The sequence below is a fragment of the Lichenostomus cassidix genome, chromosome 8 (genome assembly GCF_008360975.1).
Source record: "Lichenostomus cassidix isolate B80296 chromosome 8, HeHo_3.0, whole genome shotgun sequence".
Classification (NCBI taxonomy): domain Eukaryota; kingdom Metazoa; phylum Chordata; class Aves; order Passeriformes; family Meliphagidae; genus Lichenostomus; species Lichenostomus cassidix.
Window position 1 is genome coordinate 1,394,137 of NC_139489.1, and position 16,941 is coordinate 1,411,077.

The 16,941-nt window shown below is 50.0% G+C and overlaps 1 protein-coding gene across 4 annotated transcripts in view; it reads right to left on the minus strand.

Moving 5' to 3' along the window:
- The window catches only part of DNAJC6 (DnaJ heat shock protein family (Hsp40) member C6), a 39,665-nt gene that overhangs the window by 18,484 nt on the left and 4,240 nt on the right, over nt 1–16,941 (minus strand). For 2 of the 4 annotated variants that reach the window (XM_085067395.1, XM_085067396.1), the window contains 4 exons: nt 12,610–12,727; nt 2,197–2,347; nt 1,395–1,444; nt 1,161–1,309 (listed from right to left, as the gene is read on the minus strand). In XM_085067395.1, coding sequence (XP_084923521.1) covers nt 1,161–1,309; nt 1,395–1,444; nt 2,197–2,347; nt 12,610–12,622 — 363 coding nt within the window. In that variant the 5' untranslated portion in view covers nt 12,623–12,727. Of the gene's footprint in view, nt 1–1,160; nt 1,310–1,394; nt 1,445–2,196; nt 2,348–12,609; nt 12,803–16,941 lie in introns of those variants that run through there. The other 2 variants (XM_085067393.1, XM_085067394.1) reach the window with 2 other exon arrangements.

Below are 16,941 nucleotides of genomic sequence, written 5' to 3' on the forward strand. Positions count from 1 at the left end.
CAGCCCATAACCTGAAAATACAATATTTTATGAAAAGATAATTTTATTTCCTTCCTGTTCGAGTCAAGGCAATGATTCCAAAGCACCAAGTTGTGCTTTGAGAGTGACATTCAAAGTCATCTGCTGAGGTGTTGGGTGGGAGATAATTGCAGGGATTCAGGAGTTATGTGCAGCTCATGCAGCCATAGATCTTTCATGCTGGGCTTTCAGAAGTAGATAAATCTTTCTCCACCCACAAACAGCACCACAACCAATCAAGACTGAAGGCTCAGAGCTCTTAATATCTCTTAATTAGTCTTCCCTGTTCATTTACTCATGTTTGAAGTCTGGTTACTGATGGCCACTGAGAAATTTGCCTCAGGTGTCAGTGAGTGGTTTCTGGTGATCAGAATCGCTGAAGATAAATTCAGCTACACCTCAAATTAGAATTAAGTTAGGCTTGTGGATTAGATTAATTTACCCTAACTGAGGGTTAAGCCTGGTAACTGCTGCTGCCTTTTGGATTGAAGGCACTAAAAAGTTAGAAATTTTAAAAAAACCAAAAAACAAAACACCAAACATATCACTCCCTTGTGGCAGAGGGAAAGAACAGGAAGTTTTCAGAAAGATTAAATCTAATCTTGCATTTCAGCAGCAGCATTTCACAGAGATTTCCTCTAAAAGCCATTAGTGAAGCAGAGCCTCGCAGTGCTCCTGATGCTGCTCTGGTTTTAGAGAGGGAAACTGGGGCAGGCAGTGGAGGTGACTTTTTAAAGTCACAAGAGCCCAACTGCCCCTCAGATCCCATTCCCATCCCGAGCTTTGCCTGCTGAGGGCTCCTGCTTGATTAAAGCACAACTGCAAGAAAATCATCTCCCTTCTTCTATTGGTAATTTCTTCCAAAGGCCTTTTCTTTTATTATTTCTCTGCAGGAGCAGCTCTAGCTCTGTTTTATTCTTTATTTGCCTGCAGCCCAGGCTGCACTCAGTGCAATGCCTTTTACTCTCCCACGCTCTTCACAGGAACATCATTCCTGACTCTTTTAATCTCTGTGGCCCCAGCTAAAACCCCAAACCCACCCCAGCAGCTTAAAAACACCTCTACCTCCTTAATCCCCCTAAATCCTGGACCCAACAGGATTTCAGGTGCCCCTTTCCCAAGGAATTCCCCTGTTAACTCACCCTGTTGTGGAACTTGGCACTGCGATAGTATTTGGGTGACAAGTTGAAGACGGTGTAGTGGTCGGGGTGCCTGGAGTCCAGGAACGTCCTGACATCCTCAATGTGGTTCCTGAATCCCAACTCCACGCCTTCAGCAGGGAAAGACATCACTGGGGAAGCAAGGAGAGCCAGCAGGGTGTGTTTATGGCATTATGGACCTTGGGATACTGCAGGTTGTGTTTCTCCAGTGCTTACCTATGATCCTTGAGGTAATGTAGGAAATGTCCAGCTCTCCCTTGGTGTAACTGCAAGGAGACAAAGCAGGAGGCAGAATTTAGGCACTTTGGCAGCACATTGAGAGTGTTTTCCTAGAAAATTCTACTTATCCCACAGGGCAAAATGATCTTAAAATTAATTCTTAAGATGCAGACAGTGGCCCAGTCTCCCCTCTCTCCACATGCAATTAACTGGATGCAAAACCTGCAAGAAAGGTCCCTTTTCCCTTTTGTCATTAATTTGCAGATCCATTAATTTGCAGATTCCTCAAACCCTCTGGGCTCTTGAATGCATTAAAGTCCCTGAATTTCCTGTAGCCCCCTATCCCTCAGAGGTGGGCACAGGGGACAAGGCCAGGAGAGTCCCAAGGCAAAGTCACCTCAGCCTTTCTCCATTCCAAGGTGGATTTAGGGATGGGAACATCAGCAGCCAGAGCTCCTTGCACAGTGGGGAGAGGCAGCAACACCAGGGACAAGATATCCAAGTGGTGGTTAACTAGAAGGATCCCACAGGGAATCCTCCAGGAACTGGAGACTGAGTGCTCCACTTTCCCAGGCATTTGCCAGATTTCAGGATGCTGATGCTCACTTACAATGAAGCTTTGATTGTTTTACTTTGGATTTCCCACTTCCTTGAGGCCAAACACCAATTCAGTGACAGAACCAAGGAAATAACTGGTGATTTTCCCCTCCTTCCTCAGTCCCTGGGAGCTGTGCTGTGCTGGTTCAGTGGCACCAGCTCTGTGCAGCTCCTGCTTTTCCCTGCTTCAGGTGCACTGTACCTGGCAACAGACTGCATAACCTTGGAGGAGGTGTCTTTCAGGGTATCCTTCAGGTTGTCCTTCAGGTTGCTGAAGAGCCTCCCTGCTCCTCCCTTCACCATATCCAGCAGGCCTCCCCCATAGCTGGACTCCATGTCTGGTGACGAGGCACCTTCAGGCACAACAAAAACAAAGTCACTGTCACTTGTTGGGGACAAATCCCCGACAATCCCTCTGCTCTGGCCACACCAAACACATTCCCACACACTGCTGCGTGGCAGGAATGGGGAGAAGTTGTTTTCCTCCCCAAAAGCCATGATTTTCCAGGGATGAGGGATGGCTCACTGCTGCCAGCTGGGCTCAGAACTCCCAGCATTGTGTGTAGGTTGAATGTTCAGTTTCAGCACAGCGAGGACAACGTGGTACAAAATCCAAACTGGGGGTTGGAACTGGGTGACCTGGACAGGAGCCAGGTGTGCCCAGGTGGCCAAGAGGCCAATGGCCCCTGGGCTGTGGCAGCACTGGGGTGGCAGCAGGAGCAGGGAGGGGATTCTCCCCCTGTGCTGGGCTCTGGTGAGGCCTCACCCCAAGGGCTGTGTCCACTTCTGGGTCCCCAGATTTAGGAATGACACTGGGGGGCTGTAGAGTGTCCAGGGAAGGGAATGGAGCTGGGAAGGGTCTGGAGTATCCCTGAGGGAGCTGGAAAGGAGCTCAGCCTGGAGCAAAGGGGATCAGGGGGACCTTGTGGCTCTGCACAGCTGCTGACAGGAGGGGACAGCCAGGGGGTCAGGCTGTGCTCCAGGGAACAGGGACAGCAGGAGAGGGAACAGCCTCAGGCTGGCCAGGGGAGGCTCAGGGTGGACAGCAGCAGGAATTTCTCCATGGAAAGGTGGTCAGGATTGGAACTGCCCAGGGAGGTTTGCAGTCCCCATCCCTGGAGGTGTTCAAGGATGTGACACTCAGAGCTCTGGGCTGGGGACAAGGTGGGCATCAGGCACAGCTTGGACTCCATGGGCTGGGAGAGACTTTCCAACCTAGTGGAAAATTCTGTGATTCCATGATCTTTAAGGTCTCTTCCATCCAAAGCCTTTCCATGGTTCTAAGCTCCCTCAACTCCAACCCAATCTAAAGTGGCTGATTTATCACAACCAACAAGCACCTCGTCAGGGCTGAGACAAGACACTCCCTGCTCCATGGGACATCCACTTGACTGAAGGTTGTCCAACCCAAACTGCTCTACAATCCCATGATAAAATGATAATTTAACTGCAGATGCACCCCCATGCTCAGGTACAGGAACATTTCTTTTGCCAAACTTCCTGTGAGTATGATTTTTAAAAGAAAGAGAAAGGAAAAAAGCAAAGCAGCTTTTTGGCTTCCAAGCATGGAATCGGTGTTTGATCTCCCCTCAAAAAGTTTGTTTTCATGTTACTCTGTGCTGGAAGAGCCAGGGGTGGAAGGAGGAGATGTTCAAAAGGGACTTGCAGTTCTGCAGGTCAACTTTTAAAAGCAAGGAAGGCAGAAAAGTGGGAGCTTGGAACAGGCAAAAGGGGACAAAGGATCAGAGGTCCAACAGCACTGGGCAGATTCTTCCAGCTGCAAATGCTGTGGGAGAGCAACAGAAGGGCTCTGAGGGAATGGAAAACTGAAAATTTTAAAAAATCAATCTGAAAATTCAAGAAGCAGAGAGAGGAGGAGAAACAGAGAAAATAAGACTTTCACTGTGTTTCTACAAGAAGCAGCAGGAATCAATTCCAAGTTTCCTGTGTCCACTAAAGCAGAGAATCAGAAAGGATGGCTGATGAAGAAATGGCTTCCCACTGTCAGAGGGCAGGGATGGATGGGATTTTGGGAAGGAATTGTTCCCTGGGAGGGTGGGGAGAGGCTGGGATGGAATTCCCAGAGAAGCTGTGGCTGCCCCTGGATCCCTGGCAGTGTCCAAGGCCAGGCTGGACTGTTGAGAACACAGAATAAATTTGTTCTGTGTTCAGAATAAACCTCCAGCAGTCACCAAACACAGCAACAACCTGCAGCACCTCCTTACAAAACTGAAATGTGTCAGCTAGGAGCATTCCTGTCATGATCCATTCCCAGCAGTGGGATTTCACCTGAAGGATTTCAACTGGTGTTGAACAGGATGGGAGCTGGAGAGAGTGGAAATCTTCATTAATGCCCTTAAGTGCTAATTGTACAGAGTATCAGGAGAAGGATGTGCAGGAGAAGAACTTCCCCCCAGGCAGAGAGATCTTTGGAAGGAGCACTGGGGAGCTCAGAGGGATGTGCTGCTGTCCAGGAGCAGCTGAGGATGGCAAAGCCATCCCTGCCTGCATTAGCCAGGCCTGGAAACTCATTCCTGCACAGGGAAAGAAACCACATATCCAGTGTGGAAACACCACATCCTCCTGTCCCTGCAGTGCCACCAGAAGTGTTTGTGCTTATTCTCGAAACCAAACACATCCAGAGCAATCCTGCTTCCAATGTGGTGGTTTGGAGGCAGATAGGGACGAGTGGAACAGGTGTGCCCTCGAGTGATGGGGACATTTCAGCCCCAGAGTGACCAGCAGCACAGGGTCACACGCTGCCACCAGCTGAGGGAGGTGCTGGCTGCTGGAACCAGCGAGAAATTCCACATTTGGAAGCTTTCCCTGCAAAATCTGCACAGTGGAAGCCTCGTCTGCCTGGGGAGTTCCCTGAGCAGCCCCCCCAGGCAAGCCACAAAGCCCACCAACCACAGGGCCTGAATTCCAGCTCTCCAGAGAGCCCAGGGGGAAGCCAGCCGACATTTAAAAGGCATTTAAGACTCTTGTCAGTCTGAATATTTATGCTGAGGAAGCAACTCTGAGCCTGAGAGAGGGGAGGTGAAAGGAAGACGTCTGAAAATTGAGGATCAGCAGAGTGGAGCTGCCTTTCCCAGGTTACTTAGCAAGAGGGAACAGACCCTTTTTGCATGGAAAGGGCAGACAAAAAGCAGACATGAAACCAGAGGAAAGGAAGCAGGTTTCCCCCAGTCTGCCCAGATTATGTGTAACAGTATCTTCAATGTCAAATGAGATTTTTTTTTTTGCTCCAGGAGCTGCTGCCTGTGGTTTCATTAGGGATGGAGTGAGGAAAGAGCTAAATATTCCCTGTTCCTCCTCATGGAATCACAGAATGGTTTGGGATCTTAAAGATCATCTCATTCCAGCTCTCCATTCCACACAGAAAAGCAGTAAAGCCTTCCTCTCCCACCTTCCCAAAAAAGAGGTTTGGGAGCATTAAATACCCCTCTGACAGGTACTTAATACCAATGGTACCACAAGACCCTGGCTCTACAATGAGAAAAAACCTTGTTTGTTCCAGTGTTTGTGTCCCAAATCCCACATTTCTAGATGGCTTTATCTACTTGTTGCAGCCACAAAATATTTTTGGGGAGCAAAGAAAGCTTTTTTTGCTTGTTTTATCCCCTGAGATAGAGGTGGAGGCTGCCCTGTGCCTGGGCAGAAACAGCCCTTTCAAAGTTCCCTGCCCTGCAAGGAGTGGAGCCGCTGTTGTTGTGGCTTCAGCAACAAAGCCTGGATTGTTTTGAAGGAACACTCAGCAAAAAAAAAAGCTCCTGTTTGTGCCTCTCCCCCCCAGCAGCCAGCGGAGGAGCAGCACAGCTCACGTTCCTCCCCCAGGCAGCTCTCCCGGCAGAGCCAGGCTCAGTGGGACGTGCTTTCCCGCCAGGGCTTGGGGAGCAGAGCCAGCCTGCTACAACTCCAGGATGGCAGTGATGGGCTTTCCCTGGGCATGCAAGTGTCTGCAGGGGAGGAGGAGCAGCTCTGCCCTGCAGCAGGAATTCCTGGAGCATCCTGGAGAAGGTGCACCATGGATGGTGTTGGGTGCAGAATTACCAGGCAGAGCAGAGAAGCACATCCCTGGGTACTCTCAGCGTTCCCAGCTCCTGCTGTTCCCCACATTCTGTCCTTCAGAGGATTGCAAAGTGGGGTTCAAGCTCCCCTCTCCAGGGGAAGGGTGGCAGGAGCTTCTAAATGCAAATCTGTGGGCAGTGGCTGCTTTGCATCCAGTGCCAACCAACAGTGGAGAGATCTGAGGGTTCCTCTGCCAGCTGGGCTTGGAAAAGCCTGGGATAGAGGAATGTTCTCTGCCTGTGGCAGGGCTGGATTGGGATGGGCTTTTAAGTCCCTCCCAACCCCAATTAGCTGTCATTCTCTGGTTCTAATTATGTTTTAAGAGCACAGTCCCAGCACCCTGCAGCCCAAACCTTCCTTCCTTCCAGCACATGTTTTTTTTCTGGAGAGCTGAGCTTTCCCACATTTAAGCCAAGACTAAACCATTGATGCTGTTACAGGTATTTGCATCCTGTCTTAGATCAGATGTAGCCCAAGAGACAGAATTAAATCCACTTTTTAACAGTCATTGGGTGATGGTTTGCAAAGGGGTTGGGAAGAAATCACCAGCAGCAGAGGCAACTAAAACAGTGATTAAGGGGCATTTACAGGGAAAGAACCTGCAGAAATCTCTTGGGATGTTCCTCAGGCTCACACAGACCCTAAACACTGATATTTTTTTCCTTACTTTTTGCTACCAGTCCCATCTGTCCCCTCCTCCACCACTGTCCCAGATTCCTGGTAGAGTTAGGTTCCCTACAAGGCTCAGCACAGATATCTTAAAGTGTTATTCCATAAAAATAAGCGGCAAAACACATGCAGAGCAGAACTGCAGGCCCACAGCAGCACAAAAGGCTGTGATCATTTGATAAAAGCATCAGTGAGACCCCCAAGCCCAGGTTTCACTCATCCTGACACTTCCACCATCCCAGGCTGCTCCAAATCCTGTCCAACCTGGCCTTGGACATTCCCAGGGATCCAGGGGCAGCCACAGCTTCTCTGGGAAATTCATTCCAGGGCCACACCCTCCTGACAGGGAGGAATTCCTTCCCAAAATCCCATCCATCCCTGCCCTCTGGCAGTGGGAAGCCATTCCCTGACATTCCAGGCCTTTATCCAAAGGGTAAAGCCAGAATATTTCTCTCCTGAGCAGACAATCATGAGGCACAGAAGCATCCCCAGCATCGAGATGTCTTCAATAATTTATTCAGCTGAGCAAGGAGTTGTTGCATTTGAGGTTGTCGTTTGGGATTTTTTACTGCACTTTCCAGCAATTAACTGGTTGTGCTCCATCCAGGCCTTTAGCCTGGAAGAGATGGAAACTGCCTCAAAACAGGGGAGGTTTAGGTTGGATATTGGGAAAATTTCTTCCCCAAAAGTGTTGTCCAGCCCTGGCAGTGGTGGAGATCCCATCCCTGGAGGGATTTAGAGGCTGTGTGGATGTGGCACTTGGGGACATGGGGCAGGGGTGGGGAATGGTTGGACTGGATAGTCTCAGAGGGCTTGTCCAACCTGAGCAATTCCATTATTCTGTGCTGCTGTTGGCCAAGAGGATCCCTGGGAAGCACTTGGAGCCTCTGGCAGCAAACTTTAGGGCAGAGAAACTCAAGAACCTCTTTTTGTGCTTTGCTGTGATAAAATTCCAGAACCAACATTGCATGAGCCCAAGGCTTTTCATCCAAAGGTTCATTTGAGACTGCTTAAAAGTAAACTTCACCAAAAGTTGAAGAATTCAGGTATTTCTACTTTTGCCTTAGAAATCATAACTCAGAAATGCTGCTTGCACCAACAATGTGGAGGATTCCCACAAAGAGAAGGTTTTACTGTTTTTTACCAAAATAGTAATGTTGAGAGGGGAAGGAGGGAATTACCAGCCAGTACCTGCCAGATTGGCTTGATTTGTTAAAACTTTCCCCTCCTGAAACTTGTTTTAGAGTGAGCAGAACGCAGGCGAGGCCACCGGCACAGAGCATGAAATCTGCCTTTGAATTTGACTGACATTCTCCCTGCTTCTCCTCCCTGTCAAAACAACTAAAAAAAGCCAAGACTCCTGCCAACACCAAATCATCCAAGTGTCCAAAACACACCAAGCAAACAAAAGAGTCATTAAACCCAACCTCCCCGTTTGACAACGCAGCGAGGAGGGAACACAAGACAACATTGTCAGCCGAGCCCTTTGTCCCTGTGCCAGTGACATGGAGATGTCTCTCTTCTGACTCAGTGAAAAGGAATCACCAGAGCACAAGACATTATGGCTGCAAGTGTAAAACAGTTCAAGAAATCTCCATTTCGCCACTTGCCAGTTCTTTCAGATGCTTTTCCTTCGTGGTTGCTCTGCCTGAGGAAGCACAGAGCATGATCAAATCTATGCCCCAACTGTTTAAAAGCTCTTTTCTATATTATCTAGATTATAAACACCACAGAATAGCACAGAAAGGGTGTTTCCCTTTCATAACATTGCTGTTACTTTTATATCTTATTTCCTAGAACCTCTTCTTTCAATGCTCAGCCAGCTGCTAAGAAAGCAGAATTGAATGCCACAGCAAAAAACCAAATAAATTGGCTTCTTCACTGCCTGGTTCTCATCTTGTTAGCACTTGCAGCAACTTAAAAAGAAAGAGACAAAAGCAGCTCTGCATAGATGCTCCTCTTGGCATCTGGTTTTTGAACTCGCAGTGTTTTGTGTCCTGTGAGGTTCAGCTCAGGTCTCTCTTTGAACCTCCCTTCCCTCCATCCTCAAACCTCCATCCCAAGTCCAGAGTTTTACTGGAGGAACAGGCAGTGAACAGGAACAGAGATCCTACTGGAGCCCCTATGGAGCCAGGCTGGGAGAGCTGGGAATGTTCACCTGGAGAAGGATCCAGGGAGAGCTCAGAGCTCCTGCCAGGGCCTGAAGGAGCTCCAGGAGAGCTGGAGAGGGACTGGGGACAAGGATGGAGGGACAGGACACAGGGAATGGCTTCCCAGTGCCAGAGGGCAGGGATGGATGGGAGATTGGGAAGGAATTCCTGGCTGGGATGGAATTCCCAGAGAAGCTGTGGCTGCCCCTGGATCCCTGGCAGTGTCCAAGGCCAGGCTGGACAGGGAACACCCTGGGACAGTGGAAGGTGTCCCTACCATGGCAGGGGTGGGTTGGGATGACCTTTAAGTTCCTTCCCAACCCCAACCATTCCCAGATTCCATGGCAGGGTCAAGAGCCCCTTGGAACTCCTGCCTTCCAGCACCAGCCCTGTGCTTTTGCTCCCTGCCTTTTTACTTCTTTTCTCTTTTCACTCCGAGCAACACCAGCCCAAAAACCAAAATATATTAAGCCAATAATCAGAAGCACTTGGGAGTTAGAGCAAAGCTGCAACCACTGATTATTTCCCTTGCAAGAAGGTGTTTATGAGGCTGCAAATCTGCATTAGGAGAGGATGCTCCAAGATCTAGTACTTTGTATTAGTTGAAGGAAATTAATAGAAAAACCAACCAGGAGCCCAGTTCCTCAGCTCCTGGGAGTTGGTGACAGCAAACACAGCCCCGTTAGTGAAACCAGCAGCAATTTGCCCCAGAATTGCCAGTACTTTGCCTTCAGCACAAATCCTCACCCACCTAGAATTGCTCACTGGTAACCCACACACAAATATTCCACTGAGCAAAGGGCATTTTCCCATGCCCAGGTGCAGAGGCAATTTGGTATGTGGGGAAAGAAGAGAAAGGGTTGATTGTTCAAATTTTTAACTTCATCCAAAATGGTCTTTACCTGCACCCTGAGATGTGGCAGCAGGAGCAGGGCAGTGCCTGTCCCCTGTGCTGGCACTGCTGGAACATATCGGCTGCAAAGAGCATTTAAACCAGCTTTTAAAATCAGGGAAAAAGGGAAAAATAAACATAGAGGCAGGCAGGCATCTGGGAAGGACATAAGGAGCTTGGATATGGCCAGAGCACCTCAAGGATTTCACCTTCAAAACTGGCAGCACATTCCCTTCCCTGAGATGGATTTTATCCCACCCTTCTCCTTCCTGAGGAATTCAGATCTCTTTTTCCAACTGAAATATGTTCTAACACTGCTCACCTTGGGAGTTTCAACTTTGGCATCAGTGGGAGGAGTCTCAAATATTTAAAATATTAATATTTTCTCCATTAAAAAAAAAAACAACAAACCACACACAGAAGGCATGTGGTGGCTATTTTCTTGCTCCTATTAAGCCAAAATCCCAACCACCTTATTTTGTTGTGTGTGTCTTACACTGCTCCTTAATCCTTGTCCCAAATTATCCATCCACAGAAAGATAAATCACATCCCCCAATGCAGGAGCAACTCCAATTACCAAATCACTCAGAATCACCAGCACACCTGAGGGGTGGATGTGGTTCTTTAAGCTGTTGTAATTTCATAGCTGGCAAAGAAAAATGGCTTTGCAGTGAGCTGGGAGAAATTAGGAATTTATCAGCCTGAAGTGCTCAGATGAACAAGGCAGATACAAGTGTGGAGTTCAGGTTTGGAACAGAGCATCACACTCAGCACAGATTTTGTTTGATTTCGTGTGAAGATTTGGAACAACCAGAAAAAAAGTCCTTATTAAATAAGTTATTAAATATATATATATCCTATAAATAGAATTCTAGGGCCACAGTAGGGCCTGAGGTTTGTTGCTGCTCAAGTGCCATGTGTGCCGTGCAGAGCATCTGTGAAATTCAGGCAGTGAGAGTGAACTGAAGGAGGCAAACTCTGGCTAGCACAGATCCCTTCAAAATCAGCTCCCAAATCCCAGAGCCAGCCCTTGATCCAGCCCATGTGTTTGGGAAGAACATCCTGGAATCTGGTCGAGGCCATTAATACAATTTAATGCTCTGGGATAGAATCAGAGTAGCTGGAGAGTGGAAATGGCTGAATATTGCAGAAAACCTGTGAATAAAAGTCCTGTCTGGCTGTCCAGGAGCACTTCCTTTTTGCTCAGCAAAACCAGAAAAGCAAATTGAGCTGCACTCAAATGATACCCCAAGATGATGCTGGAGAGGAGCCCCAACCCCTGCCCACAGCTGCCACCAGCACCTCCCACCACCCTGAGGCCTCTGCTCCCTGCATTCCCAGCAAATTCATCCAGATAATGGCCTTGATGATAGATATTAACCTGCCTGCAGCATCTCACCATCCCAGCAGCTGGAAGAACCCAAATCACTCTAACACAGCAGCCTACTGTGAGTAAGGAGCTGCTGGCACAGCCTATGATTACAGGCAATTGCAGCAGAGATGTTGTAGCAGCAAATTCAGAGATGCTTCTGAAGTCTGGGAGTAAGAAAGAAAAGTTCTGAAAAACCAAACACAACCCTAAAAGAAGCAAATTGAGATGGGGAAGAAGGAAACATGACTGAAAGTGTTCAAGGCCAGGTTGGATAGGGCTGGAGAAAGTTGGGATAGTGGAAGGAATTGGATGAGCTTTAAGGTCCCTTCCAACCCAAACCATTCCAGGATTTTGTGACTCTTACTACATCAGAGAAAATGGGGAGAAAAAAATCAAGGATAAGGCTCTCCCTGCCCAAGCCCAGCCATGGCTCATTAGGAATTTTTTCCCCCCAAGAAGAGGTTCCCAGGTTAAAAAAAGATGCTGTGCCTGAAGAGTTTGTGGAGTGCCTGTGGCCCAGCCTTGTCTTTCATGGAACAGTGCAGGTGTTTTCATTGGGAATTGCAGGGATAGGACAAGGAGTGAAGGGTTCAAACTGAAAAAGGGAAATTTAGGTCAGATTTACAGAAGGAATTCCTTCCTGTGAGGGTTTGAGGCCCTGGCACAGGGTGCCCAGAGAAGCTGTGCTGTCCCTGGATCCCTAGCAGTGCCCAAGGCCAGGTTGGATGGAGCTTGGAGCATCCTGGGGTAGTGGAAGGTGTCCCTGCCATGGCAGGGTTGTCACAAAGTGATCTTTAAGGTCCCTCCCAACCCAACCCAACCCAACCCAACCCAACCCAACCCATTCCAGGATTCTGTGCTTCCATGCTGCAAGATCACCCTGCTGTAATGGGGGGACATAAATGGGGTCTCCCACAAACACCCTGCACGGGTCTGAGCTTTAGGAGCTCCCTGCAAAGGCTGGGGATGTTCATGAAATGGGCACAGGTGAGGAACCAGAGCCAGAGCCAGTCCCTTCAGAGCCACCACATGGACACTCTCCCTTCCTGGTTATCCAGGCAAATTTGAACCTTTCGAGGTGAAGAGCTCTCTATCCCATTACCAGCCATAAAGACCATCTGCTCCCTTACTCCCTGATTAAAAAAAATGGTGCATGCAGCGCATCATCCATCCGAATTAATCCAACTCACTTTGATAAGTGCCTTTTAAAGGAGCGGGGGGGGGAAAAAAACACAAAGTCAGGACAGATCAGGGAATGAAGTCAGGTGGGGGGAAAGATCCCAAAGCGCTCCATCCATTTTATCTCCCCGTTTCATCCCGAGGAGGGGGGGCATCGGGAGCCAAGCACCGAGCGGTCTGCGGCGCTGGCTGCCGGACAAAGGGCCTCTATTGTCGCCGGCCACCCCCCTGCGGTGCCGCCGAGCCCCCCGTGCGCGCCGCCAGCCCCCTGCCCGCCGTACCTGAGCTGTCCATGGTGCTGCCGCCCTCGGCGCGGGGCTGCGGCTGCTGCTGCTGCCGCCCGGGGCTCCTGGCCGGCCCGGCCGCGGCCCCGCCGCGCTCAGCGCCGCTGTCCACCAGCTGCAAGGATTCATAGCCGTCACCGCCCGGCTTTTTCCGGTAGCTCCCCAGCAGGCTCATGGGCGAGCCGGGCGCACCGGCGGCTCCGGCGGCGCGGGAGGGAGCGGGGAGGGAGGAGGGAGGGCTGGAGGAGGGCTGGAGGGACGGAGGGAGGGCAGGGCAGCGCTCCGGCCGCCCCGAGGGGAGGGGAAGGGCGGGCCGGCAGCGTGGCTCCCCCTGTCTCCGCCGGAAGCGGGCGGGGAGAGCGCGGAGCCCGGCTGGAGCATCCTGCCATGAGCGGCTCGGCGCTTCCAGCTGCTCCGAGCTCCCCCCGGCTGCTGCGAGCCTTGGCGAGAGAAAACTGCTGCGTGACCAGCCTTTCCCTCCCCGGGCTGCTGTCCCTGAGCTCACAGCCCTCCCATCCCTCTCATTCCAGGGCCGGGCTGTGCGGGCATGGAAAGGTTCTGAGAGCACTGACACACCGAGATCTTTCTGTCACACCGGGGGAAGGTGTGTTCCTCCCAAGGTCACCGCCACAGGGCTGGCACAGCCCTCTCTGCAGCCTGGAGGAGGAGGAGGGGTGGCACAGCAATCCTACACTGAGCCCCCAAAATCCTGAGGAGCATCCCTGGTCCTTAGGGTGACACCCGGCTGGCTGTGGGCGGGGAACCGGCAGGATCCCAGGAGCTGCATCCTGATGGCATGATGCATCAGCATCCCAAACCCTGGCTTGTGCCACTGCTGGCTTTAAACTGGTGGCTCCCAGCAGTGCCACCGACTGCTAAAGCCGTGTTTGTTGTCACCCATCTATTTTTAGCTGTTCACATGCAAACAGGCTCTGGAGCAGCCCAGAGTGTGGCCTTGAACAACTGGTGAGCTGTGCCTTGCTCACATGCAGTTTTCAGCCTGGGCCTGTACATCATCGTTTCACTTTGCATGAAACAGGAGCTGAGGGATGCTCCAAAGGAAATGAGCACTGTTAAACTCTCCTACGTGGATTTCTTTGTAATTTAAGGAAAACTAAAGGTAGAAGGAAGCCTTAGCAAACAGACATGAGCATGCCTTCGATCTCATGCAGAAAGAAAAGTTCTCTGCTCAAAAAATAGCCCAGCTTTGTTCTAAAGCAATGACATCAATAAGCAAGGCCAGGTTGGACAGGGCTTGGAGCATCCTGGGACAGTGGAAGGTGTCCCTGCCATGGCAGGGGTGGCACTGGATGGGCTTTAAGGTCCCTTCCAACCCAACCCAGTTTGGGATTCTCTGATTGGAAGCACTTTTGTAGCAACACCCAAACCTTGAAATATCCGAGGCACTTGGCTGAAATTTCCTGCTGAACACTCCAGGGCAGGCAGCAGACATCTGCTGCAGCCATACCTTGTCATGTGCTATTGTTTATGTAACCCCTGAGATTTTATGTTACCGAGCAGACAAGGTACATCTGTGACCCAGAACTTCCCCAGAAAAACCCCGGCAGATTTACAAGCAGCAAACCAAAAATGAACTGACCTGACGTGAGCAGCTCCCTGTCAGCAGCAGGAACAGCTTGAACTCAGGGTTGGGGTTGTGTTTTCTACCCCACCATGCTTGGGTCTGTGTGGAGCAATTCATGGATTGCAACACTGGCCCAGGAATGGGCCACTCCCTCTTGGCACCCACGAGCAGCCAGTTAATAAAATTGAAATAAACACAATTTCTGAGCCATTTTGTGTGTTCTGAGCAACCTGGCCTAGTGGGAGGTGTCCCTGCCCATGGAAGGGAATTGGAAAAGGTGGTTTTTGAGGTCCTTTCCAAGCCAAACCATTCCAGGAGTCCATGACCTTTCCTAGGGATCACATCTGTTACTCTCTCCTAGTCAGTCTAGGATGCAGCAATCCCTGTGCTCTGAGATAAAATGGGGAATTTGGGGGATGGAGGCGATTTTCATTTCTTTTGTTTGCTCAAACCCACCAGAGCAGGGTCTCAGGTGGAGGAGGCACAGGGAGGCTGTGTGGCATTTCCAGGAGAGCTCAAACCCTCCTGCTCTGGAGGAAGCTGGCACCACACAAACCCTGCACAGCCCAAAGCCATCCCCTGTGGTGTCCAGCCTGCTCTGCTGCCTGCATCCATCAGCTCAAGAGGCTCAGCTTGGACAAAATTCCATCTCCTCCATCAAGCAGCCACTCCCTCACTGCTGAGCAGCCAAGCTCTGTCTGCCTCAGCCTTTTTTCTGGGAAAAAAACCAATTGCTCCTCCTTGTTGATTCCATGATTGATTCCTTTCTTTCCATATCTGTCCCAGCTTTGGGGGGATCAGAGCTGTCCCTCCACAGAGGAATCACTGCCACAGCCTGAAGCTCCAGCCTGGAAAAAGGGAGTTCTGCACAGCACAAAGGGACAGAGCAGCCACTCCAGGGGACCTTGGGGCAGAGGAGGGAGGAGGAAAGAGGCCTCAAATCCCACCCTTGCTTGTTACAAACACAAGGAGATGGAATTAGGGAGTTCTGTGGGATTCAGGTGAAGCTGCACTTATCCAATGGGAAGTTTAGCTGGAAAGAACATATAAAATAATATTTTCCTCTCACTTGCTTCTCCCTGTAAGTTGGGCCAAAGCAGTGCCATGTGGTTTCTCTGTTTTGGAGATCTACAGTATAAAAATACAAAATGTACAAAAAATGTACAAAATGTGCAAAAAAACCCAACCAAAATCAAATCACTTTGAATTGCACATGACTTATAGGAGTGAAAAGGAAGAGGTGGGGAATGAGCTCCTCAGAAATATTAATGTATAGAGCAGTGGCTGGTGACAGATCTGAGGTGCCCTGACTGAGTGGCAATGCTGGCAGGGACCACGAGGGCTGGGCAGGTGTTAAGGACATGCTAAGGAGGATTTTGTGTTGCTCAGGCCTCAAGAGATACAAACTCTCCCCGTTCCTGACCTTGGAAAAAATTGATTTGCCAACCTCTGGCTGTTTTTCTCTGTCTGGGTTGCAGCCTCTCCTGGGTAAAGTCTCTCCTTGCAGCTGTAATCAAGCCCCAACTGTACTGAGGTGCAATTCCATTTTCTGCACCTCTCCTCCCATCAGCTGAGCAGCTCAGGTGAAATATTACACCCTTAATTCTTCAGGAGCACAAATAAACCGAGGAGTGTTGGTAGAATTGCAAATAGAGCTTGAAAATTAATTTAATACCTGGAGCAATACCTTTCAAACTCCCCATATTAAACATTTATTCCAGAATTACTCCTCTGGGAATGCTGAACTCTCTCTGTTTGTGCAAAAAGGCCAAGCCCAGGTGTGGAGCCACAGAATCCCAGAATGGTTTGGGTTGAAAAGGACCTCAGAGTTCATCTCCCAGGGCAAGTACACTTTCCACGTGTGCTGTGACCTGCAAGAGGGAGATCCCATTTCCTGCCCTCTCCTCTGGAGCTCCCTTCATTCATTCCCTGGGTGTGCCAGGAGCATCGATCTCCCTGCACTGCTCCGGGAATGTGGCAGCAAAACAGGCCCAGGATAGCAGCTCAGAGCCAGAAATTCCATTTCAAAGCAGTGTCCAGGCTTAAATCAGGGATAAATCAGTGGCATTTGGCCTGGAGTCAGGGATGGCCGTGTGGTTCCCTCCTCTGGATGTGGGAATTAGAGTGTCACAGCCTGGCAGGAGGAGCTGTCACAGCCTGCCCCAGAGTGGTGATTCCTCAGGGCAGCTAAACCTCTTCCTGCTGAGGAAGGAAACCATCCCAAAACAGGGATGGTTTGTGGGGATCCAGGTGGACACAGGGGGATCCAATGATCCAATTCCAGGTGGAGACAGGGGGATCCAATGATCCAATCCCAAATTAACCCCCCTGGCATTCAGGAACATCCAAACTGGCTCTGCCTGTCTCATTCACCTCTAACAGAAAACACAGGGGATTCTGAGCTGCTCTGAGCTGGGTTTGAGTGTTAAACTCAGTTTAACCTTCAGCAGAAGGAGCCTGGAGCCTTTGCTGCAGCAAAACCCAGCCCAATTCCCAAGGCCTGGCTGGCAGCTGGAGTGTCCCACTGAGGATGGACACTCAGCATGGCTGAGGATGTGACAAATGTCCAACTCCCCCAGGATGTTTTTCCCCATTCTCTCCTCCCTGTGAGAGCACACCCGTTAACTCCAGTGCTGTGTCAGCATATTTTTGATTTCTCGCCTTTCAGTCTTGCTAAAATACTGTCAGGGATGATCCACAACTTACTCATCCCAGCTCAGGACTTTATTTTGGAGGATTCAAGG